General features: G+C 33.9%; 1 protein-coding gene across 3 annotated transcripts; it reads right to left on the bottom strand.

The window, feature by feature from the left end:
* Positions 1-59: 59 nt before the first annotated feature.
* LOC143232375 (uncharacterized) lies at positions 60-23,532 on the bottom strand. 3 transcript variants are annotated; one of them, XR_013017510.1, is made up of 4 exons: positions 23,255-23,532; positions 7,777-9,568; positions 3,194-3,362; positions 60-2,941 (listed from the first exon to the last, which is right to left on the bottom strand). XR_013017510.1 is itself a non-coding variant. In XM_076467718.1 (3 exons), exon 2 carries the CDS (start codon positions 9,546-9,548, stop codon positions 8,010-8,012), a length of 1,539 nt encoding a protein of 512 aa, XP_076323833.1. In that variant the 5' UTR covers positions 9,549-9,568; positions 23,255-23,532; the 3' UTR covers positions 60-2,941; positions 7,986-8,009. The 3 variants fall into 3 exon arrangements, 1 of the variants encoding a protein (XP_076323833.1); XR_013017509.1 differs by lacking the exon at positions 3,194-3,362; XM_076467718.1 differs by lacking the exon at positions 3,194-3,362 and having other exon boundaries at positions 7,986-9,568.
* Positions 23,533-27,192: the final 3,660 nt, after the last annotated feature.

The following is a 27,192-nucleotide window of genomic DNA, read 5'->3' as shown; positions in this document are numbered from 1 at the left end:
GTTTTTTTTTTTTTCTAGTTTACTTATGTGGGAAGCAAAAATTAAATAACACAACCACCTTTTTCAACTTTTTTCCTTTATTACACGTATAGTAGCCTTGATGATATCCAAAGTACAGAGAATATAAAGCTACAGACAAACACAATTATTACAGTACGGGTAACAACCACTTAACAACAATTGTAGAACATTTAAAGTTATGCTACATATATGGCATTTTAACAAAACCGTTTATTGTGACAGTAGCATTTATAACGTTTCTACAATGCTTTTTAAATACCCTGTTTTATTCATTGACTTTATATTGTTTTTCTATTTTGGTTTCAAATACATTCAACTATAAATTTTCGTGATTTTGCATACTTTCTATTGTAGTTTGTAATTACACTGTAATTCTTTGTGTCATTACTATAGAGCTTATAATCACATTCCTGCTTCACGATTTATTAAATTTCATTTCTGTTTTGCGCTCATCAAATTCCTAAATTCTATACAACCGACATAGGTCGTTTTACGACAGAGTAAAGATTTCTCGTCTCTTTACTTTGTTATACCGTTATTACTGTGTCTTGTGAGCATGAGCCATTAAGATGATTAAACTTCGAAATTAATTCTTTCCACCCTTGAAGCTAATAGAATTATTTATTACGTCGTATTGTTGACATACAATCCTCTTGATTACTAATGCCATAAGAATATTGAAAACAAAGATACATTACGAACCAGAGCGCCTTGCAACAGTATTCACTCTCCTGCAAAGTTTCAACATTTTATTACTCTCTAAGCTTGTAATCATGAAACTAAAAACAACAACAACAAACGAACTGGTATTATGTAAGTAAGCTAAGTTTTCAAATGAAATTAGAATATTTTCAATTAAATAAGCATTCAACCCTTTGCTGCGATAATTTCAATCAGTCCAGGTAGAAAACATCTGTATCTGTGTAATCAAGGTAGTTTAACTTGTCTTCAGAGTAAATGCAATTGTTGCCACAACTGCCAAAACGATACCACAAACTAACCATGAAGACCAAGTCAGGGATAAAGTGATAGAGAAATACAGAAAAAGGTTACAAGAAAACTTCAAAGTCGTTGATTATCCTTTTGAGTATTTTAAAGTCCATCACAAAGAAGTGGAATGTGTTTCATACTACCCACTCACTACACGTATCAGGCCACTCTTCCAAATTAAGCAGCTGGGGAAGCCGAAAACTGGTTAGGGATACCGCTGTGAAGCCACTAGTGACTTTGAAAGACTTGCAAAGTTCCATGTTCGAGATGGGAGTCAGTGTTTATACCTCGACAGTATTCCGGTCTCCACTCAAAGCTGGCCTGTACGGATGAGTGACAAGAAACAAGCCATTACTGAAAATGGAGTTTGTAATAAAGCATATTAATGATACTGTAGACATGTGGCAGAAGGTTTTGTGGTTAGATGAGAGAAACAATTGAGCTTTTTGGTCTACATCCAGCACATCACCCAGTCAACACCATCCTAAATGTTAAGCATGGTGGTGGCAGAATCATGTTATAGGGATGTTTCTCATCAGCAGGGACTGAAATGATTGTCAGGAGTGAAGGGAAGATGAATGGTGCAAAGTACAGGCGAATCCTAGAGGAAACCCTGCGTCAGTCAGCTAAGAATCTAAAACTGAGTCGAAAGTTCACATTTCAACACAGCAATGATCCAAAGCACATGACCTAAGCCACACTGGAGAAGTTTCAAAAGAAGGAAGTGTCTATCCTAAATTACCCAAATCAAAGTCCTATTTGGACTCCAATAAAAATGTATGGCAAGACTTGAAGATTCCAGTTTATCAGTGATTCCCAATGAACTTGGAGCAATGTTGCTAGGAAGAACGGACAAATATTACATCCTCCCATAGTGCAGAGCTGATAGAGACCTATCTAAAGAAGGAACTGCAGCAGTAATTGGTGCCACGGGTGCTTCCACAAGTACTAACTTCGGGAGCTGAATACGTATCCAGTCAGCAAATTTTAATCAATATATTTTCTTTGCAGGTTTCGCTGACATATAACCTTTTTCACACATTTGATCATTAGAGCTTTGAGTAAAAAAATCATTGAAAATTGTTTACGTTATTTGTATTTCAACAAAATGTGGCATTAATGGTTGAATGAATACCTTTGCAAGGCACTGTAACTATATTTTATGACTAAAAGTGCTTACATAATCGAAGTTCAAGCTGGCATAATAACAGATCAGAAATTATTTTCACATAGTACTTTTTCATGCATGTGTAGTAAATAACTTTTGAGAAGTTTTTATATTTTATTAGAAATGAAGTGACTGAGTTGTGGTAGAGATGAGCTATTGATGTGAAATTAACCGGGTTTTGTCATATGATACATTTACTGAGAGCTTGAATGCAATGTAACAATACGTAAGGCTAAGTAAACGTAATAGTATAACGAGAGTTGCATTTCTCTAAACAGTTAAAATAATGTTTTTATGGCAGAAGCATCTATTTTCAGCTTTTGATTTTTGTGAGCGCAATACTCCTGATTCATCAATTGTTTGGTGTTTAAAGCATTACGATGAAACAAGAAGAACAGCTGTTATTGCAAACGCTTATATCTCTGGAAAGATTGTAGTTGTTACGAACATGTCGAAACGTTTTTTTAGAGCTAACTGTTTGTAAAAATTTATTTATTCCGAACACTATACGACTTATATTGTAGCATTAAGGTGAGAATTCTTTGTACATTTCTTACTTTGTTTACGTTTTCACAAAGTTGAAAATCATGAGCGTGTTTAGTGAACAAAATGGTTTGTTACAGGCGTGCATCTGAAAATTTAACAAATCAAGGAAAACTCAATGTAAGAAAGAGGAGGGAAAATTCTGTATTTGGACTCTCGTACGTTATTTTTTCTCACTTCTGTAAAACACGATCATAATTCGCCGTCTTCGGAATGCATCTAATAGAAAAAAAAATACGCAAATGTCAATCAGTTTGTTCTTGTGGAGTAATTCATTTAGTATAAAGTAAACAGAAGTTAAGTTTTGATAAGAGAAATCTAATGTCTTTTATTTTTATAAGTTCGGGATTTTTAAGGAGCAATTAGAAACTACTGCCTAAAGGCAGTGATAGCGAACAAAAATTTAATTTTGAATTTTGCTGTTTGATGTTATTAAATGAAATAAAAAGTTCCAAAGAAAATATAACTAACAGCAGAAAAACAAACTATATCATTTCTGAGAGAATCTTCTTTCCTTTCCAACCCGAGAACGTCACGAGCTCCGACGTTCCATGCTTACACTATGACGTCACTATATGAGTTTTTTTTTTCTGAAACATACCCCTGAGTCCTCTTTTTTCACTTATCGTAGTTAAAAAAACTGCAAATAATAATAAACGGAAGAAATGTCTCAATTCTAGACAAAAAAATAATCTAAAATTCATTATACACAACACTATACAGAAAACACACAAACATTTCTGTTTTTTTTCCAATTAAGAAACACGTACACTTCGAATAGGTTTTATGAAATAAAGGAGTTAAAACATAAGTATTACAAAATAACACTTACGATCTCATCATATTTTTAGTTGTGTTTTTGTAATTTAGGATTATGTTTAATCTAACTCATCTGCACTTAATAGAACCCAGTTTTAGTTATACTGTGAATAATAATACACAGAATAAAGACTTAAAACCATGATGGATCGATGACAAAGTCATTTACCGTGTGTCTCGTTTCAACTATTCCAAGTTTCCTCAACCGGTAACCACGCAATACAAGACATATGTAACCAAAGAAACGTGTCCATTCCCCATGAACGTAAAGACTGCTACATTTAAGTCAAGCAAATACCATAGACCAGAAATCTTAAATTACACACGTAACGTTGGAGTAGGTTGATAAAGGAAAGCGAGATTTAATGACCATAACAAAAAAAATCTCCAAGAATGTTTTAACTCACTCTAGCTGTTTTGTCAAAGAAGTCCAAAGTCCAAAATTGTTCGTATTTACCGGTATTATTTGAATTACTTTCAAAAGAAATAAAGACACGTGTTTCTACGTGTTATTCATTAAGCATCCTATGTTGGTGATCCTAGGCAGTTCTGCGAAGAAAATAATTTAAATTTGCTAAGAGCAGTTTCTGTCAGATTAAAATGAAAACTCTTATATCGGATGTATCATTTTTATGTTTATTTGTTTGAAGCTAGGCACAGAGCATCACAATGGACTATCTGTGTTCTGCCCATCACGGGTGTTGAAACCTGGATTCTAGGTTTTCTCTCATAAATGAATGAGAGTTATACTATCTTTATTTTGTGACTTCTTTTCTTTGAGAATTCTTAAACGCTCTAAGAAGATGATGATATTATTGTTCACGTTGCATTATGTGGAATATTCATACAGCATTATTTTCATGTTCATGTTGGCAATGAGACCAAAAAAAGGTTTAGTAAAAATCCTGCTTTCGTTGAAGCGCGACGCTGTACGGCGAATTATTTGCACTGTTTGACGTTATAAGCCTCTAAACTTACAGCTGAATGACAGACAGTGTGAAAGAAAATATACATAACAACAAAGATAGTCTTTACACGCATATATTTCAATTCTTTATCATGTTTAAATGAAATAAAACATCCTTTCTTTGCCTAGAAATTTCCTTCAAAATTTGTTTATATAATTAACATTGAAATGAGTTTTTGTTGCTATGTTTAATTAAAAATTATTTTCAAAGAACGTTTCATTTTGTTCGTTTCTTTATTTTAACGCGAAGCTACACTATGGACTATCTGCTCTGTCCACCAGATGGACTCCAACAACAGATTTAACATTGTACATTCGTAAACATTCCGCTCGTTCAATATGGGAGTTTAATGAAAGAGTAGTTACTTTTAATTCGACTTTGAACTCATAATACGTTTGACTCTCAAAAACTATTAGTTAAGGAATTACAAAAGTAAATAGACACGAATGAGATAATTCAGTAAGGTATTTTTGATTACTGATTACTGAATGTGGTACATAATAATTAGTGGTCTATGATAGCCTCATCTTGTTAATTAGTTGTTTATTTATAACTATTATAATAATTTGTAAATAATGAAAATTGGTTTTTTGCTGTTAATCTTTAGAAAGTTAGAGGGATTCAACTCCAACATTTCAGTAGTTGTATTTCGTGTTAAAACACTGGTACCGGCTTGGCCTAATGATTGGTGTGACCAGACTGTTAATCTGAGGTATCAAAGTTCTTATCCCATTGACACAAAAACACGTTCCACATATTGCGGCTGTAAGTTTTGTATATATAAGAATGACAGTAAAATCCCACTCTTTGCTGATACAAGAGTAGCCCACGTGGTGGCAGTGTTGAATATCTGTCTTGCACCTGTCTTGCATTAAACTTAGTACCAGTTGTTTGTGGATAGCTCTAATGTAACTTTGGTGGACACAACCTGAAAAAACAAAACAAAAACCAAACTAACTACATTGGATTCGTTTGTTTTGGAATTTCGCACAAAGCTACTCGAGGGCTATCTGTGCTAGCCGTCCCTAATTTAGCAGTGTAAGACAAGAGGGAAGTAAGCTAGTCATCACCACCCACCGCCAACTCTTGAGCTACTCTTTTACCAACGAATAGTGGGATTGATCGTCACATTATAACGCCCCCAAGGCTGGGAGAGCGAGCATGTTTGGCGCGACCGGGATGCGAACCCGCGACCCTCAAATTACGAGTCGCATGCCTTAACACGCTTGGCCATGCCGGGGCAACTACAATGGAAGCGTATCTGAAAAGAATAGGGTACAATCCACATGAACAAAAAACAAACTTCTATACAGAATTAGCATAGTATCCATTAAGCTAAGTAAGCATTAAAATTCTTAGCTAAGAATCCATTAAGCCATGTAAGCATTAAACTTTTTAGAATACACTTACTGAAAAACATAAAATCCAAGATCTGAGGTCAAGTTAGGCAGATAATAATATAGAACAGTAATCAATGCTTAAACCTTTAAAAGCTTGAGTAGCTTGAATAGAAACGTAGTGTGTTGATTAAAAAGTTTAGTTAATTAGAAAATCTAACTAACAAGAGAAAGCGATTATATGCTACTAATTACTCTTTACCAAATGAGTTGGGTATTTATACAAAAAAGCAAAAATCTGTGCTGTGCTTTCTTCAAGTTAATTAGAAAAGATTGAATAGGTTGAAGGCATGTTTATATAAAGTTAACATTATATGAATAAATCTAGATGTCTGACTCTAGCCTAATAAATGCAGAATGTAAAACAAACTTATTGCATCTATAATGTTGAAGGTTACAAAAATTTGTAAATATGATGTTTGAAAATATTATGTAAAAGAATTGTCAATTACGTAAAAACTTTTGAAATTCATACCAAACTGAAGCAGTCAAAACTTGTTCTTCGAAAAATAAAGATACGTTTCTATGCATTATTCATCATCACCAAAACAGTTTTTATTCCACAACTAACATAAACTGAATTGTGAATCGTTTCATTTCGGGAAGTAGGCTAACTTGTGAATTTCTGAATTTGTCTTTGGGAAATGATGTTTTCCACTTTTTAGATTAGTTGATTACACACGTAATTTTGGTTAAGTTTTGTTAATGTTCATTTAAAATTCAGAATTGGCACAAACAATGTAGTTTAATATTTGTAATTTTTTGTAATGATATTTATATATATCAGCAATGCTGCGTGTGAAACAGAAATTACTTTGTAAGTCAAGAAATGCAGACGGCAGATGAGGAAAATTCGTTTTCACCAAGAACTATTCGATCGTGAACAAAGACGGTATTTACAGCCAATACGTACAAACATTTAGAGATGGTTGTTTGTAAGGAGCAACAAACCATAAATAATAATGACACGACTTATATAATGTAGGATAGGCCTTTAAAACAGCAAGATCATTCTCAATCTTTTTGTGTGTGTTTGCTCTTTTTAAGGTTTAATCATTCAGAACAGTAGCCAAGGGTGGTCTCAGAATTGCTCATTGAGTTAAAAAACTAAAGTGTGTTCTTAATTAGAATGGCGGGAACCTCATTGGATTAATCGCGATTTGCATTATTGGATTAAGATAGGTAAAATCTAAACGATAATTAAATAATTTAGAAACACTTAAGCTTCTAGAAAGAATGAAAACAATCTCTTAACAGCTTCTACCAGTTTTTACGTGCTTTACTTATAGCGATTAATTAACTTGTATCTTCGCTAAACGATCAAAACACCAAATTACTTACAATATATTACATTATCAACTGACGTTCTGTGCAGTAAATGAAAATCGTCATTATAAATGTTTTAGAATGGTATAAAACCTCATTCACTTTATACCAGTTTTTTTTTTTTAATTTCGCGCAAAGCTATTCGAGGGCTATCTGTGCTAGCTGTCCCTAATTTAGCAGTGTAAGACTAGAAGGAAGGCAGCTAGTCATCACCACCCACCGCGAACTCTTAGGCTACTCTTTTACCAACGAATAGTAGGACTGACCGTAACATTATAACGCCCCACGGTTGAAAGGGCGAGCATGTTTGGTGCGACGGGGATTCGAATACCTGCGTGGCTCGGATTACGAATCGAACGCCTTAACCCACCTGGCCATGCCGGGCTCTATTTTTCCAGTGAGACAGTTTTAATATAACACGTTTTCTTGTGTACCACAATATATGGCGTCTGATTTTAAGAGCCTAAATAGTCATAATTTACAAACTTCCAAATGCATTACTATTTATTCTATATATTCTAGGGCTTAAGTGGTCAACACTTACCTGGCTACTTTTACAATAAATTCGTTATTAGTGATACTTCTTGATAGTAAATATATCACTCATAGTCATTATTACGGAGTTCCTCAGCTCGTATGTTGACACGTTGTGAACAAATGTACATAGAACTAGAAGCGTAGCGATAACAACTAACTTGGCTGAATTTACAACGAATATATATTATACAATAAAGAATGGAACGGTTTTATTACGTGTAAACTACGCATTAACGATTTCTAGACAAGCCTTCCAGGGAAGGGATCCCTTCCAATTTTCACCACCCACTCCTGTTCTGGCGAAGTTGCTCCCCTCAGATGATTATCCAGTCGATAGCGATGAGATTCTGGGATTGAAGTATTACATTTAATTTTCAAATCGTTCGCAAACCTCTGACGGTACCACAACACCACGACAAGCGTAGCGACCAGGAGAACGCCGATTGCAGCGAATGTCCAAGTAAGAATCTTTTGAGTTTGGTGCTCGTGACAACCAAGGTCGTCAATAGTCAAGCCTTTCAGCGTGAGGTCACGAAGTACAGGCGGGTTTTCACACCGAATATGGGTTAAATCCACATCAAAAGCATCCGAGTAATTTCGGTTTTGCAAATGGTGTAGCAGCCAAGAAAGACTACAATTACAAGTTAATGGATTGTCACGAAGATCGAAACGCTCCAAGTCACTCCAGGGTAGAGTTTCTTTAATAAATGTTTGGAAGTAATTTCCTCGAAGACTTACAGAACGCAACAAAGTTAGTGAAGTAAAGGCGTTTCTGTCAATATATTTAAGCTTTTTGTTGTGATTAAGAATAACATGTTGCAATCTAGTATTAAATAGGAAAGCTTCACTTTCTATTCTTTCAAGGTAGGGAGCGCTGTTAATGGTAATGGTCTGCATATTACTCAGACCTTCGAAACTTTTCGATTGGATAGTTTTCATGTTGTTTTGCCCTATATTTAGTTCCAGTAATTTCTTAAGGTATGGAAACGCTTTTGTTGGGATATAATCCAGCAAATTATCTTGAAGCAGTAGATATATCAAGTTATTCAATCCTTTGAAAGCACTTCTTTGAATTTCTCGAATTCCACAGCTGTCTAACTTCAGCTTTTCCAGGCTGACAAGGTTGAAAAAACCGTTGTCTGGTAAAATGGGGAAATTGTTTAAGCCTAAGTCTATGCTTAGCACATGTGAAATAGTACTAAATGAGGGTGTGGGAACATGCCCAAGTTTATTGTCTTTGAGTAAAAGGATTTTTAGACTTTCTAATCCCATAAAAGCGTCTCTAGAAATGGTATCTATGCTATTTTCAGATAGGTCCAAAACTTCCAAGCGTACCAGCTCAGTAAAAACGCCGTCGGGAAGCTCTCGAATGAAATTTCCGGCAAGTTTCAAAATTTGAAGGTCGCTCAGCCCATCAAATGTAGAACGATGCAAAGATGAGATCATGTTGCGCCCCAGTAGTAGAATATGTAGCTTTTCCTGAAGATGAAAATTCTTACGGCCAAGAGCAACTAGCTGATTATTAGTCATATCTAAGTATTCCAAGTTGTGGTAGACACTAAACGCTGCCATGATGCCTTTGATGCTGTTTTTACTGAGGTGCAGTTCTCGGAGGTCAGGGTTAAGAGTTATAGGGACTACATCTAGACCAGCTCCGTCACAAATTACTACTAATCTTTCTTCGTTACACTGACAGCGAATGGGACAGAGGCCGAGAACAGTGTAACGTAAACTGATAGCTATGATCAGACACGTCACAATGAGGACTTGTTTCTTCATTATGGTATGCTTGGTTAAGCCTGAATAAAGATAAGAATAAAAACGTCAGCTTACAATAAAAGAAGCATATATACGATATTTGTTATAATATCTTTCTCATTACTTTACTACATTTACATTACTACTTTTACATTACTTTACTACTTTTACATTACTTTACTACTTTCTTTATTACTTTACCAATGTTCTATTACTACATTCAACACAGAGGACTTTATTAGTTCTATATTAGAAAAAAAAAGCCGTTTTGAAACTTCATAAAAGGGAATGTCACATTTCAGTCGAGTTTTCTAGCTGTCACAACAATAACAATAAAGAATACTGTTATATTATTACTTTACTTTATATTTCCCAGCTGTATAACAAGGAAACTTTATATGCCTTTCGAACGATCACGTAGGACATCTGATGAAGAGATACATATTTCTTATTAAAAAGAAAATAAACTTTGTTGGCATTCAAAAGAGTAGATAAGTGAACACAGATGTAAACAGTATGGCAGGAACGAGATCATGAATATGTCTCCATCAACATGCTTGTTTTTTAATTCACTGTTTCCTAGATAAATAAAAGCCATTTGATCACGTCATATTGTAGAAATATATGATAGTAAACTTAAAACAAGATTTGTATTCAAGTAACCAAATTCAGAGGCCTGGCATGGCCAGGTGGTTAAGACGCTTGACTCGTAATCCGAGGATCGCAGGTTCGAATTCCCGTCACGCCAAACATGCTCGCCCTTTCAGCCTTGGGAGCGTTATAAGGTGACGGTCAATTCCACTACTCGTTGGTAAAAGAGTAGCCCAGGAGTTGGTGGTGGGTGGTGATGACTAGCTGCCTTCCCTCTAGTCTTACACTGCTAAATTAGGGACGGTTAGCTGAGATAGTCCTCGTGTAGCTTTGCGTGAAATTCAAAAACAAACAAACCAAATTCAGTGTAATAAATTCTCGTTGGTATTAACAATACCTTTAGCTCTGTAAAATTATGACATATTGTTAATTTTTGCACAAAACTATTCAAAGGCAAGCTGGGATGGTTGTCCTTAATTTTTAACTGACAGACTATCGATAAGGCAGAAAATCAACACCACCCACACGTAGACGATTGTAATCGAATACTGGGATTTAACTTTCACTCTTATAACGCTAAAACGGCTCCATACTTGGGAGCACGATTATTATTTATTTATCTATTTTGTTTTGGCGATAAAGGGGTACAAACCAGAAATCCACCTAGGTAGCCTCTGGACCGCGCTTAGCCAGTTTTTTTGAGTATTAATATAAAACATACATGCCATGTTTGAACCCTATGGCAATAAATTCAGAATAATGACCAATAGTATGGAAATACAAATATTCATACTTGTATTTAACGTAATTTATTATTCGTTACCACCAAACTTTCTTCTACTCTAAACTAAAACGCACTATTTAGAGTAACGACGACTCCGAGTGGCTCAACAGTAAATCTAAGGACTTTTAACGCCAAAAATCGGGTTTCGTTACCGGCAGCAGGCAAAGCACAGATAGCCCGTTGTGTAGCTTTGCGCTTAAACAGTAAACATACATTGATTGAAACAACGTGACGAAGGGTAAAATATTACGCTGTATAAATATTAAAAATCTAAAACGGTTTACAATACAAACATTGCTTAAGAAGTGAAGTAAGGAGATGCAAACATATTTTAAAACACGTTGCTCAGTAAACACAAACGATGACAAGGAATTAATTACAAAGAACAATGTTATTTTTTATCTTGTTATATTTTTGAGATACAGTTAGTATTTTCTAAAAGTTTCTCTATATCTTTGCTGCTGTTTGTTTTCTCTAGATTTCTGATATAAAATGCGTTTAAACAACATTTATTCGTGTCTGCGACATAATTACATGGCTAAAAGTCTTGGAAGATGAGATCTTTATTAAATATTTCATTTCGTGTCACTACAACGCTATTTCCGAAATTTCTGGTTGGGAACACCTAACATTACATTTCATCTCACCAGATTAAACTGTTTCATGTTAGAATAGAAACATGGATGCTACAACAAAAACAATATTTCAGAGAGGGGCTACGAGGCACAAACATTGTGCAATAAGCTTGCTTCGATCAGTATTATCCTGTGATAGCATACTGCATACAAAAATAAAAACATGTAAAAACAAACAAACAAACAGCTGTCAATAAACAGCCAAATTAAGTTAATGTGTGTTAAGTTTCACACATCAAACTCCTTTAGGTTCAGTACTTGCTCACAAAGAAACGTTGCATTCAGGCTTACTTGATAATATAAGACATTTGACAAAATGAATGAAACATGCTTCTCGTGAACGATCATAAGAAACGACTTGCTCCATCAAAATGCGAATTTCAAAAATAAAAGGTTAAATTGAATAAAAACCCCTACAATTGACAAAGAACAACACAGAGTTGAGAAATAGTCGGTCAGTATAAAAATAATGCCTGTTAATGAAATGTTTCTGTTATTAATATTTGAAACACGAACAACATTAGTACTGAGACGAAAATATTCGGTTAATGTTGAGCTGAAAATGAAAACTAATGCTACAGATTCGATCATAAAAAAATTCAGAAAAGGCTTGTAAGCTTTTGAATTTCGCGCAAAGCTACTCGAGGGCTATCTGCGCTAGCCGTCCCTAATTTAGCAGTGTAAGACTAGAAGGCAGCTAGTCATCACCACCCACCGCCAATTCTTGGGCTACTCTTTTACCAACGAAGAGTGGGATTGACCGTCACATTATAACGCCCCCACTGCTAAAAGGGTGAGCATGTTTGGTGCGACCGGAATTCGAACCCGTGGCCCTCGGCTTACCAGTCGAATGCCTAAACAGGCTTGGCCATGCCGGGCCACAGAAGAGGGATCGAAGCTATGAGAATTGGTCTTGTCACCTGAATATCTGAATACTCGCCAAAATATTTTGCCAAATGTATCCTTCCAAATATTATCGACTGTGAGAAAAGTTTTGCTATTGATAACGCATTAAACATAGCATCACAATTAAGGAAAGCTAATCAATGTCATTATGTGTGTCGATTTGTTTCAAAAATTTCGCCCAAAGACTATGTGTATATACCTGATCCTAATGTTAAATTGAAAGACTAGAGTAGGCAGACAGTCAACAAAGCCCACCGCCAACTCTAGGGCTACTCTCATCTAACAGAATTATGGCATTTGATCTTTAAAACACCTACTGCCCCAAAAATTGGAGTGTATTTTTGCAAAAAGACGCAAATCATGATTCATAGTTCGAAAACGAGAAGAACCATTAGATTCATTCCTACTCACTGGACTTACTAAGTGATATAGAATGTTTAAACAAACTTTATATACATTACTATTAAAATTTCTAAATAATCTGTTGGGCGGTCGTAAATAAGTTCATATTAGAATTACAACACTCTAACTTAAATGTACTTGCAATACAACAGTACTTTCGCTTTCAACATAACTGGAGTGACAGTAACCAATCACTAAATAACTCAATTTGCTTCAAAAGCCCCAAACGTTTGAGAAAATGCTCCATTAAACATAGACGTACTTCAAGATTACTTTATTTACAAAACTCTTTCTATTGGAGCTCAGTTTTCAGTATTTATCTATAAGCAAGGAAGTCTGTAAGAAAACACCCAGCAACATCTCAGTGCGGAATAATAGGCTATCAGAAGTTATTCAAAGGAAAGCGATATTAGCGTCCAAGGTATTGTAAGTTTCCATCTTCCATTAGACAGATTACGACAAAGTACCAAGAAAAAATAAGGAACGAAGCTTTGGTGCATGAAACTTGCAGGTACATTGTATTAAATATTATAATATACTGGTATGAGGTAATGTATACTGGGGTCTATTGTGAAACGTCTTTATTGATTAGATGTTTTCGTGACCAAGTTTTACTGAAAAGTTGAAGTCTAAAATAAAATATAGATAAAAAAAGGAAAAAAAAAAAAAGGACGAAGCGAATCATTTCGAGTTTCCCTGGTAGGTAACTTTATGAATAAAATATTTTCACGGGTTCCATGAACAACATTTCTTCGCGATAACAAAACCTGAAGGAGATAAAAGTTGTTATTTTAATTTTATTCTTTGTGGCCCCCACATGCATTTATGGTTTCAATATCAGACTGGGAAACCAAACACTCAACACTCTTTGCACTTTTAGATGTAGGTGGGTTATAGCAGTGATAGTCAGTATCGTTATTCGGATAAGTGTAGTCGTTTTATACTTGTTATACAGGTAGGATTTCTTTGATTTTGCGTTTGTTTATGTTTTTCCCTACACAGTATCCGGCTGTTTTCCATGGTTATATCGTGTTTGATTTGTAGCGTTCAAAAACGTGTGAAGTTGTATTTTCGTGTTCTTTGAATCTGGTTATCATTTTTCTCCTTGTTTCTCCAACATAAAAGTCGTGAAAGTTGTTGCATTGTATTTTATAAATAATGTTGGTGTCGTGTTTGTGAGTGTAGTTTTTACTTAGTATGGAATTTAGTTTTGTACCTCGTTTTTGAATAAATTTGGTGTTTATTGGAATGTTGCGTTTTGTTGTAATTTTTTTTTCCAAATGTTGGCTATTTTTTCGCTGATATTTTTTCCAGTGTCACCAGTTGTAGCAAACATTTTCATAACAGACTGAAACTCAAGCGATCGTTTCAGCCTAACTCCCACCACTTTTCTGGTACAGATATGTTGACGATACAATTGCTGGATTCACATCTATAGAACACAGTTTTTTCAACCACGTTAACTCAATACACCTCAACATTAAGTTGACCTATGAACACGAAAAAAAATAACCAAATAGCATTTCTCAAGATCATAAGAATCGATACACAATTCAAAACAGAAATCCATAGAAAACCCACCTATACTGGACTATACATTCCGTGGGACTCAGCACATGAAACAAAACAAAATCTCAATTTATTAAGAAAACAAATAAACACAGCCACAAAACTATGTTCACCTGATTAACGATGAAATGAACAAAATAAAACAACACTTCATCAATCGATAACAAATTTCCTCCAAACGCCGTTGAAAAAAATTACACACACACACACCTAGATCAACAACACTGTCAACAACAAACAAGATACAACAAACTTTTGAAACTTTACATTACTGCATGCCACCTATTGCTGATATTAGCTAAAAAATAACCAACAGTTGGAAAAAAACAACTAAAAACACAACACTGCAGTTAACACCAAATTTATTCAAAAAGTAGTTACAAAAGTAAATTCCATACATTGTAAATACTACACTGACAAATACAACTCCAACATTATTTATAAGATACAATGGAACAACTGCCATGACTTATATATTGGAGAAACAGGCAAAAGAATGGAACCAAATTCAAAGAACACAAAAATTACTTTCACACGTTTTTGAACACTGCAAATCAAACAAACACAATATAACCATAGAAAACACTCAGATACTAAGTAGAGAAAGAAGCATAAACAGACGCGAAATCAAATAAGCCTTACTTATACAACAACTAAAACCAAAATTAAACCAGTATAAAGAAACATATACAATGTTTAGGCATTCGACTGGTAAGCCGAGGGTCGCGGGTTCGAATCCCGGTCGCACCAAACATGCTCGCCCTTTCAGCCGTGGGGGCGTTATAATGTGACGGTCAATCCCACTATTCGTTGGTAAAAGAGTAGCCAAAGAGTTGGCGGTGGGTGGTGATGACTAGCTGCCTTCCCTCTAGTCTTACACTGATAAATTAGGGACGGCTAGCACAGATAGCCCTCGAGTAGCTTTGTGCAAAATTCAAAACAAACAAACAAACTAATTAAATAACCTAACATATACTGCAACTCCCCCTACAGTCCAGTACCCGTTTACACTCTCCTCCGTAAGATATGGGCCCAGGAACAGTTAGTTGCAAATTCTCTTTGTTAAACTGAAGATGACCTAAGAATGTTGAAACGTTTTTTTCTCTACTTTACTTCAATAAAATATTTAATACCCATACCAGCAGTCTTGAGATACATGTAGCTAGTTACTTTCGTATTTTTTCAAGGGGTGGTGGATAAAATAGGAATGGTGACATGCTAAGAGAAAATGTGTGACGTGTTCACACTAGGGGAAATTGAGGACGTTTTAAAACATTACCTTGTAGAAAGAAGAAATTAAAACGTATATACTATTAAACTATGGATTATTAGCTAAGATTTTGTGCTATTTTAATTGGAATAACGTAAACAACAAGCAAATCAATAATTTTTTTTCAATGTAAGACACTAAAATTTTGTGTCATACGCACTAAAAACAAACGGATGGATAAGATTAATAAAAGAAAAAAAATTATAAAACACATCAAAACACTTGACCTCTAAAATATGATCTATGCGTGACTTTAACCTTTCAAACCTAGCCTTTCTTCTTGTATTGTTATCAACTTTGTTCTGAACAAAACATTGCAAACTCCGAGGTGACTGATTCTCACAACCTGGTAACTAAGTTCTAAACAGTGATGTCGCAGCCAACATTCCAAGTGATATTTGTTTGCTTCTTTTTTAATTTAATGCAAAGCCATACGAGGGCTATCCGCGTTAGCCGTCCTTAATTTAGCAGTGTAAAACTAGAGGGAAGGTAGCCAGTCATTATCACCCACCGCCAACTCTTGAGCTACTCTTTTCCTAACGAATATTAGGATTGACCGTAATATTATAACGCCTCCACGATTGAAAGTGCGGGCATGTTATGTGTGATGGGGATACGAACTCTGGACACTCAGAGTACGAGTCGAGCGCCCTAACCACCTGACCATGCCGGGCCTCCAAGTGATAGTTCAACTAAAATTGTGTGGCGACTACCAGATAGTGTCATAACTTTGTAACATGGTAATAACATAAAAACCACATAAAAGTATTGATGAATCTGTTTCAGAGAAACCATTTTATATGTTAAAAATATGTTCTTATAGTTTATTCATTTATGTGTTTTAAACCGCTGAGGATTAATGATGTACTTATTGGAAAGCTTTGAAAATGCTAAAAAGTTCTAATGATGTTGTTTGTTTTAAAGGTTTAAAACTGTAAATATAAAGAGGATTAAAGTGCTAAGTTTTAACAATGTATGTATGTATGAGAAAGAAGGTCTTGAAATGCAAAGTTTTAATAATATATTTATGGACAAGTTTTAAAATGGTAAGTTTTCATATTGTATTTTGGAAGATTTCAGTATTGTTGTTAATTTTCAGTTTTTTAACATATATACAATGTGTGAAGGCTTTTAGAAAGGTTGCTCTTTTTCGTGTACAAAGCAGCCAACGGTCAAGTTACCCTTTCTTCCCTGAGGGAGAAAACTATATCCAGATGCATCTAGCCCCCCAGTGGCTCAGCAGTATGTCTGCGGACTTATAACGCTAAAAACCGGGTTTCGATACCCGTAGAGGGCAAAGCGCAGATAGCCCATTGTGTAGCTTTGTGCTTAATTGAAAACAACAAGAACAACCAGATGCATCTAAAGAATTTCCATTGAAAGTTTTACACTAAATGACGAAGAATGCAAGGGACACAGGCTCGGCATGGCCAGGTGGTTAAGGCACTCGACTTGTAATCCAAGGGTCACGGGTTCGAATCTTCGTCACACCAAACATGCTCGCCCTTTCAGCCGTGGGGGCTTTATACAGTGACGGTCAATTCCATTATTCGTTAGTAAAAGAGTAGTCCAAGAGTTGGCGATGGGTGGTATTGACTAGCTGCCTTCCCTCTAGTCTTACACTGCTAGCTAAATTAGGGATTGCTAGCGCACATAGCCCTCGTGTAGATTTGCGCGAAATTCAATAAACAAACAAATCAAAAGACACAAAGTTCATGTCAAAAGGACAGAGTGCGCAAGAAACTTTTAAGTTGGTTCTAAGTTCCAGATTATAAGTCATTAGAAGTTTGACTAATAACAACTGTTCTTTTACGACAAATTAATGTATACCTTTCACATGAAACCTTTATTTACTAACTTATATACTGAATTATTTGGTTTATACTCCAATTTACTATTTAGTGAACGTATAAAGTGCCGTTTCTGGAAACCAAACACGGTTTTGATTAGTTATAGTTTAAAATGTTCAACACACATAAAGATACACTTTTTCTTTTTTTCCGACCGATACTTCTTCGTGGAAGATAAAATCACACGGCGATAACAAGCAATATCCTTTAAAAATCCCGTCAGCAGTGAAAACGTCAATTATGCTGAAATTCTAAACTGTTTCCAATCGTATGTTTTCATACGGTATAAGAACAACACAAGTGTGCGTTTCTTTAGGATAAATACACATTAAAATTTTTCTGATAGAATATGGGCTGATGCCAAACCCGAAATAAGTAAACATCACGGCTTTGTAACTTCTGAATTTTCGGAATACAGCAAAAGAGATGTAGTAATGGAGACATATTTGAATATATTGTGATACAAATACGCATTAACTGTAGTTAATTTGATTGTAGTTGTATTGTCTTTTTACTATATTTTTCTGCTAGTCTATCAAAGCATCTGTAAATATTTAGTTTTGTAATTTTAGCCAGTATTGTAGAATTATTGGAACAACTTATTTTTCATGACTTCACGGTCCACCTTGTATACTTTTTAGCCGTAGATATTTTATCAAAGTAAGAATTTCTGGGAACGACATCAAATACACATGTGACCTTTACCATCTGTTCCTCCTTAGTCACGAAGAAGTTGTACATTTTTATGTAAAGCAAGGAAGACTTTGGTGAGTTAGAAAGTGGAGGGTGTTTGAATTGTTCTACTAAAATTCATATATTCCTGTATTCGTCAGAAAGCTGAATTTTCTCCGTACTCTGCCAGAACTATTCTCATACGTTTTCTAACTAACCATATTTTCTGTTAAAGCAATTAAGGGTGGTTTGGTATTGAATTAATCATATAATACAAACGAAAACGATTTTACAATAAAAATCCTCAAAGTTAATATTCTTGAAACAAGAGCAAGGAAAACGTATTTACACACATATATTTTCACGAATGCTACACTAATGATTTATATAGGTCAAAGATGCATTTCTTAAACTAATGAACGAAAGCACGGTACCGCTAATTTCATGATATACGTGACTAAGAGCAAATGCTCTTTGCGATACCACGCTGCAAACGCAAAGCATACCAATCTGCCATAAAATTAATTGTTTTTTATTTCAAGCAAACTTATTTTTGTACTTCATTTATGAAATGCTTCCGTCATCATACAACTCGCAAATATGTTTAGACATATTTTTGTTTTCCTTTATTTAATATTATTTTCTGAAGTCTTATTCGCGTTTGAGTTCTATGAATATACCATTGTAATATTATTGATAATTAATAAAGAATTCTACATGCTTAATTGATTTGAAATTCTTAAGATATTTACATTAAATAAAACTCAAAAATATTAAGCTTTGCGCTTGCAAACTTCTAGATTAAATAATTTGCTAATAATTAAGAAATAAAAAAATTGGTCATAAATTTCGCGGAAGATTACACAAGGGCTATTTTCGCGTGTATAGTTATTTCTAATTTTGGACTGATAGACTATAGAACAGGCTGTTAGACAAAAGAAATCATCACCAACTCTTGAGCTGCTCAGTTGACCGAATAGTGGGGTTCAACGGTCACTTCCCCAGTACATTGAAAGTGCAAATCTTGTTGCTGCAACAAGACCGAACCATGAATTCTTGGATACGCAGTTTGAGAACGATAACCTATTATCAAAAGACGTTAAATTCTCGACATTTCCTATAGCGTTTCAGGGAAAAAGAAATATGTGTGTACTTTTTTTGTATCATTTACTATCGTAAACAATGCAGAGAGATCAGTTCTCGTGGGTTAGCTATAGGTTTGAAGGCTTATAATGGCCAAATCCGAGACACTCCTTCCCATTGAGGACAAAACACAAATAATCCATTTTATAAACTAGCGTAAAACAACAACAACACTGCAAAAACCTAATGGACACTATCGTTAATACGGCCCGTACGGTGGTGGTTTGTTTAACTGAACTAACATCTATTTTAAAGTAAAACAGGTGAACAGATTATAAGGTTTATCGATTGTAATGTTTGTTGGATGGAAATAACCAATAAGAACAAATAGAAGTTGGAAGATTTTAAGGATAGTTAACTATGTTCTATACGGTTGATGTTACATCGTATATCCAAATGGTGGACTGTTTATTTACTGTGTCGTTTATTTTATTCTGTTTATTACTTATCGCCAATACACCGAATTATAACCACAAACGTAACACACAAAACCAAACTCACTACATAGTCTCAATACTATTAAGTGAAAAATAACATCATTTTATATATAAGATGCCCCCCGCTAGTACAGCGGTAAGTCTACTGATTTAAAACGTTAAAATCAGGGGTTCGATTCTCCTCGGTGGGCTCAGCAGATAGCCCGATGTGGCTTTGCTATAAGAAAATACACACACACACATAAGTTTGTTATACAATTGGCTATATGCTCTCTGATTATCACAGATTTTAGCGTTGGAAGTCCGTATACCTACCGCTGACTCACTGGAAGGCTTATATGTACACACATATGAACTTGTATTCATCTACGTAATAATATATGCATTTTGTTCAGTGACTGACTAAATTTGCATATTAAGAACACTAGTAATATAAATATCCTATTATTTCTAACTTCGTAGATCAATAAATAATGCTAAACTTTCACGTAGTTTCTAATAATATCTGTCAGTACGGCTTTACCTATTCCTACATATTACTTAGAAATGTTTAGGTAAGTTCTAAAACTTGCATATTATTATATCAAATGCTCATAAAATGTCAGTTCTTCGACATGATGCGTTAAAGTGAACTGCACAATTATTTTTAAGGACAAACGGGTTACTTCAATGAACAACAAAAACAAACATTGATTCCAAATAAACACTTACTGAAGTACTTGAATACCAAATTGGCTTTCTAAAACGCTAATATGCATTTTTTTATTATTTGACTATCCAGAAAAAGAACCAGATTAAAAAAAAAAGGACTCTGTTGCCTTGTACGCAGCGAACTGATGAGTAACCAAAATTAGCATTAACGTGTTTAATGGCGGAGTTACCAAACGAGATTTAACTGCGTAAGCAGTATGCTTAATCGAGCGTTCATAATTTTTCAACGTGATGTTACTGGGCCACGAGACGTCACAAATTGAGTGGCGAGAAAAACATATGCGATTTATTATGCGTTTCATTAGGTTTCCTTTACTTTCCAAGAACTAAGACTAGCGAGGGAAGCATTAAACGTTTAATTTTCATTATTCATTACATTTAGGCCAAAACATTTTCTACATGATTATACTAAGGCTACTGATATTGATTAAATAATAGCGTCACTTATGAAAAAGAAATAACTTTTTAAAAGTTGTAATGAAATCTGGAATTCTTTTGTTCACTGCAGTACAATTTGTACAAAGAATGAGATGCACGTGCTGCTCATGAACGTTCGCAAAAAATATTTCAGCGTAATTACAATATACACAATTAAAAACTGTTTTGGCTCCTAATGGAATGGAAGGAATACTGATTCGAAACGACTTGTAGAACTATTTCATTACCTCTGAACAGGAACTTAAGCCTAATTTCATATTAGATGTAGAGATATTACAAGTCAAACTTTAATACACGTTATGAAAATTGACTTATCAGCACCATTGCTTTGAGAAGCAAATTCATAGAACATTCAAATTCGCAATAAAATATAAACTAGCTATCTTATTTTATGTTTCTAGCTTTGATAAAAAGAATCAAAATGATTGAAGATCCAGGTGCTATGATGAAAGTTATAAATGTATGAATTAGTTTCACGTTTCACAGAGCAGCTTAAACTCAATTAACAAACTAGTCAAAGAAGTTTGTTGACGTCAGTAGGCGTGAATAAAACGTAAAGAAACAGAAGAAAAAACAACAGATTATGTATTTATCTTCAGAAGAGGAAAATCATAGTTCTTTTGTACTATTCGAAATAAGATTTGTTGTGTGTTTTGGTTACAAAGGTACTTGCAAGATTAAGTTATATTCGTTTAAGCTATTGTATTTTTGTGTATTCGAAATAGGATTTTTTCTGTGTTTTGGCCACAAAGTGACTTGCAAGATTCAGTTATACTCGTTTAAGCTTTTGTATTTTTAGTGTTGCGACGTAAATTTGGTTACGATTAGTAACTATGCACTTAGTTTGAATTATAAAAATGAACATGGGTTAAAGGCTTACATGTATACATACATATTTAAATAATACTATTTTTCTACAACTATATTTTCAATGCCAGACTGTTTAGTTAATTAACGCACAATGGTCAAAGTTAATATACAAACATAAATTTAAAAAACGTGATAGAACTTTTGTCAGATGCCCTAAAGTAAAATAGTGAGCGACTGTGAAACGAGTATAAACTGTAAGACCACAGAAATATTGACAAAAGCGTATCTGAAACGAAACTGTTTCGCTACTTTCATCTTGTTAAAAGACTGAAATTGAATTATAAAGAGATTCATTACGTCACCTTTCCAAAATTTAAAGTTAGTAACCTGAGTTTCGTCAAAACCAAAATAATCATTCATTTAACTCTAAATTCATGCAAATTTAAACAAAAACTACTTTTTTCGGCTTCTATTTTACAAAAATAAGTCACCTTCCGTTACCTGTTAGTTATTAAAGTGGTTTGTTTGTTTTAGAAATTCACGCAAAGCTACACGAGGATTATCTGCGCTAGACGTCCCTAATTTAGCAGTGTGGATTGCTATTATCAATGAATAACGGGATTGACCGTCCCATTACAAAGCTAAAAGGGCGAGCATGTTTGGTGGGACGAGGATTCGAACCCGCGGATTACCAGTTGAGTGCCTTAACCATCAGGCCATGGTATATTAAAGTGGAGTTGAGTTTACGACGCAATGTTGGTCAAACAGGGTTGGAGACGATTTTTACTAGTGGCGGAGGAAAAAACACTTCCGAACTATACAACGTTCATCACTGAATGTAGCTTTGATATGAATAAAACACGAATATGTAAGGCGGAAACTGCGTTTTGTTTCTTCTATCAATATATTCATTCAAATTCTCATTGAACTATTAAAGAAACGAACAGGCATGTTTCATCGGAAAATAAACTTCCTTCATGACAGTGACGTCAGAAAATCTCATGCTTAATCCTGCCATAATTTGTAAGATTCACTCTACACTATCTATCTATACCTTCGAAAGTTTCACGTACATATCAGATTGATCGTACGCTTTTACCAGATTAAAACTACATTAAAATTCACAGCTCGAATCTGTTCTTTGCAAGTATTTAAATAAAATAAGGTTCTGCAAAATTGTATTTTTAAATATTCATGTCAAACCACTTCAATCAATTGCAAATTAAAAATAAATACTGCACAGAAAGAATAAAACAGTGAAGTTAAATTACTTACAAATGTCATAAATTAATATAAGTTAATTTCTTGCTTCTAAAGCTTCATTTCATAATGTATTTCGAAAAGTTGAATGTATATTAGAGGTGGCGTGCTTTTACTGTATTATTACATTTCAGGAACTGGTGATAAGTGGTTACAGTTTTAAACATTAATTTATCCACTTAAGATGGGTTAAAAGCAGGAATTTCATTGTTGTTTTTATATTAAAACAGTGCAGTTGAACATACTTACTTGTTAACAGCGGTAGTATCTCTTAGATGAATGTTTTCATTTCGTCTAATAAAGATCTTGACAACGTCAAAAGTCTAGTTATAAGTTACATGCTAATGTTAAACGCAACAGTAAAATCATGATAGTTTTCTAGTTTCCTCGTGCAGAACTGAAGTTGTGTACTTCTTTCCACTTCCTTACAACACCGGTGAGTTAGCGTGAGAAGTCATCACACGAGCAACAATGCATGCTCCCCACAATCCTGCACGTGCGCAAGCATCATGCTGATTGAGCGTCCGCCTTCTGTTCGTGTGTTAAAACGGAAAAGCCGTAATCACGTGACCAACCTTAGCTCCTATCGCTGGGTAGTGGCATCGTTCGCTGTTTGTTGGCTGCCACCAGTCGATTCACATGGAAGAAAACATTCACTTTATATAACTTATGTTATCTAGTTGTTGAATAGTGTTTTCCAAGACTACCACGAAAATTTTATACACATCTATTGTTATTTATATTTCAAAGTTATTTGTTTTAAATAATAAATAAATAGTGGAACACTTATTTCCCCCTATTAATAAACTGTTTCACATCGTAAATGAATAGTGGTACTATGTATACGTAAACGAAATATATTACTGAATGCAATAGATGTAAATGTTAAATAGATTTCTTAGCTGAAATTTAACTGCAGCTGTATGTTTTCCATCGATGAATATATTAAAATAATTTTTCTTTTACAGACGAAAATATTTAAAGATGTCATTCATAAAATATAGGTATAAAATACAATAATAAAAGCAGTCTATAACAATCGCATGTGAAACAGTATACATATAAGAGTTCTAAAAATTGTTTTTAAATAATTGATTAGCACGTGACAGTAAAATGAGTTGTACTTCTCTCACGAAATATTTTACATTATTCAATAATTATATCATTTTGTATTTGCATATATTTTTGGTATGGTGATAACAATATACTACGATCATATATTAATTATTTGTTGATATTTTATGTGAAAATATCTAGTTATTTAATATGGTTTCGTTCTGTAATTTCTTTACCTCTTATAGACTTCCGCCTACACTCCTGTATCCAAGCACAATAGATCCTATATCAGGAGATAGGTTTTAAATGAAATAATGGGTTATACACGTGTAAGTGTTACTGTCTTCAGAAAAACCTCGAACCTCATTTCTATCAGTTTACTTAAGACTAAAATTCAAAGGTTTTGAAATGTTTCTGAATATTTCTTCAATTTATTCATTAGAGAATGTCCCCCAATGTTTCTCAGATAGCGACGTAGAAAAATAATTTCCGAAAATTAATTAAAAATTGAAAACGTTATTATTTTGTTTGAAAATTACCTACTTTTGTTTTTTTAATTACAACGTAGACCACCAACAGTGGTCAGTCGGATGTTTACATAACAGCACAAGGACTTTCTTAAATATTAGAGACAGCCATAGGTTTTATGTAAGGTGCGATGTTTGAAATGAGTGAGACTGATATTTGGAAAAACTTCCGTCAGAATATGCGATATTCCACGAATAATAATCATAATGTTGTTATTACTATAAGAATTTCGATATAAGTCTTTCATAAATTAGAAAGCTTTAACTACGAGTAAGAATAATAACAGCCTTTGAATGCTAACAAACAAACTTCATAATGTTCTCGGCGTATGTGCGAATATAATATTACAGACATCCTACTGCTTATGTAATACAAAAACCTACATGAACATTAGGCTTGAACGCGTAGTTGCATTCACGTTCGACTTACAGAATATCGACCCTTCGGAACTATAGCTCTTCGGGATATCGGTCGTTTGAAATACATAGAGGTGATCTGTCTATCTCTAATAAAAGTCACAATAATAACTGCCGTGTATTCAATCGAAACCTGTGATTCAGTGACGTATTACTTTACTTAGATGAAAGTTCTCAAACCATTGATACAGTCACCACTTCCTCTGGTTTTAAAACATATTTTGAAATCAATTTCTTTCATCCATCAAATTGCTCGTTATCTTGTTAGCAACAAAAATCTAAATAGAAACATCATCAATAATACACGAATTCCATCTAATTACGTTTCGATTTCATATGTTTTTTGTGTATAAAATAAATGCTTTCATGTAATTATTTGGTCATTTATTTTTAACTAGATTTGACCCGACATGGTTAAGACACTCGACTCGTAATCTGAGGGTCGCTGGTTCGAATCCCCGTCCCACCAAACGTGCTCGGCCTTTCAGCTGTGGGGGCGATATAATGTGACAGTCAATCTCACTATTGCTTGGTAAAAGACTAGCCCAAGAGTTGGCGGTGGGTGGTGATGACTAGCTGCCTTTTCTGTAGTCTTACATTGCTAAATTAAGGACAGCTAGCGCAGATAGCCCTCGTGTAGCTTTGCACGAAATTCAAAACAAACTAAACTGGATTTTGTAACACATAAAAATGACTCACTAGAATGCACCATAATTTTGGATCACCTACCAGTAGTCTTAAGAAACAAATTCTCAATCTATCTACAGAAACCACACATTTGTAAGGTCCATTTATTTAAACACTTATTCATTTATTTGTTTTCGGGTAATGTATGCTTATATTTGTTTTTCTATTTGTCTGCCTGTATATATGTTTATAAAAAAAATAGGTTTAATATTTGGTTATCTATGTGTACTTTTGAGGCAATGTGCTTTTCTCTCTCTCCTTTTACCTAAAAATGTTCTGTTTGTTCGTTATCCTGTTATACATATACTAATGTATGTATCAGTGTGTATTTAATTACGTTTAATAGAATAATCGAATTTAATTAAAATAATGCGAGAAACGTTCAACTGCTTAAGGAACGAATTGTGAACCTATGAGGATGATGTTTTTTTGCTTTTATCTTTTGTTTCGTCTTATCTTAGTTAAATACATTTTTAAATTCCGTATTATTAACATTCACTTTATATTAATTTTAAAGCCAATTGCTTATAACCATGTTTGAATAAAAAACGTTTTAAAAGCGTTTACCACTTAAGGAAAAATAAAAAAAAACTTTAAAAGAAGCTTAAGAAATTTTGTTTCATATGATAACTTTGGAATGTAAAGTTAAGAAGATTACATTCTATGGTTGAGAATACTTTACATAAGATCATACAAAAGACGCCTTAAGCAGTGTACAAACTGATGAAATATACCGTGTTTCTCCGATAATAAGACCTACCCATAAAATAAGACCTAGTGTGATTTTTGGGGATAGTTTTAATATAAGCCCTAGTTAAGAGTGGCAGGAAGAGGAAAGAAATAAAAAAATAATAATTTATTAATTAGTTTAATAGTTAGTTAATTAATTTGTTTAAGTATTAATCAGTTAGTTTAATAGTTTAATAATAGTTTATTTTAAATGGTTAGTTTAATAGTTTTACTTTATAACTTCATTTTTTTAATATATCAAAATAAGACATCCCCCGAAAATAAGCCCTAGTGTCATATTTTGGAGTGAAAATTAATATAAGCCCTGTCTTATTTTCGGAGAAACACGGTAGAAAAACATTATTGTTCTTTGTTGTACACGAATTATTCTTTTTGCTTTTAGGAACTCTTTTTTTAAAAGCCTGAACACTAGTCTCAAAAACTGTCTTAATACTTTTTCATTACACACTATTTCTTGTAAAAGTTAGCAATATATTATAAAATATGTAATTTGTAACATAATGTATCTTATATAAAACTTTATGAAAATTTGATTTACGCTGACGATTTGTGGATTAAGGTATTTTCTTATGTGGGTTAGGTGAAAAGTGTCCAATTAATTCCTTTTTACAATCCTTATTTCAAGATACAGCCTCTAGACAACGTTATAGTTGCTCTCTACCATTGTAATGCTTTACAATGGCTACGTACATATGCATTTATTAAGATAAATGCTCTTCATTTTTTTTACAGTCAACTCGCCATTCAGGA

Source organism: Tachypleus tridentatus, chromosome 11 (genome assembly GCF_004210375.1).
Source record: "Tachypleus tridentatus isolate NWPU-2018 chromosome 11, ASM421037v1, whole genome shotgun sequence".
Taxonomy (NCBI): Eukaryota; Metazoa; Arthropoda; class Merostomata; order Xiphosura; family Limulidae; genus Tachypleus; species Tachypleus tridentatus.
The sequence above is the reverse complement of the archived record's forward strand: the minus strand, read 5'-3'. Positions and strand labels throughout refer to the sequence as shown.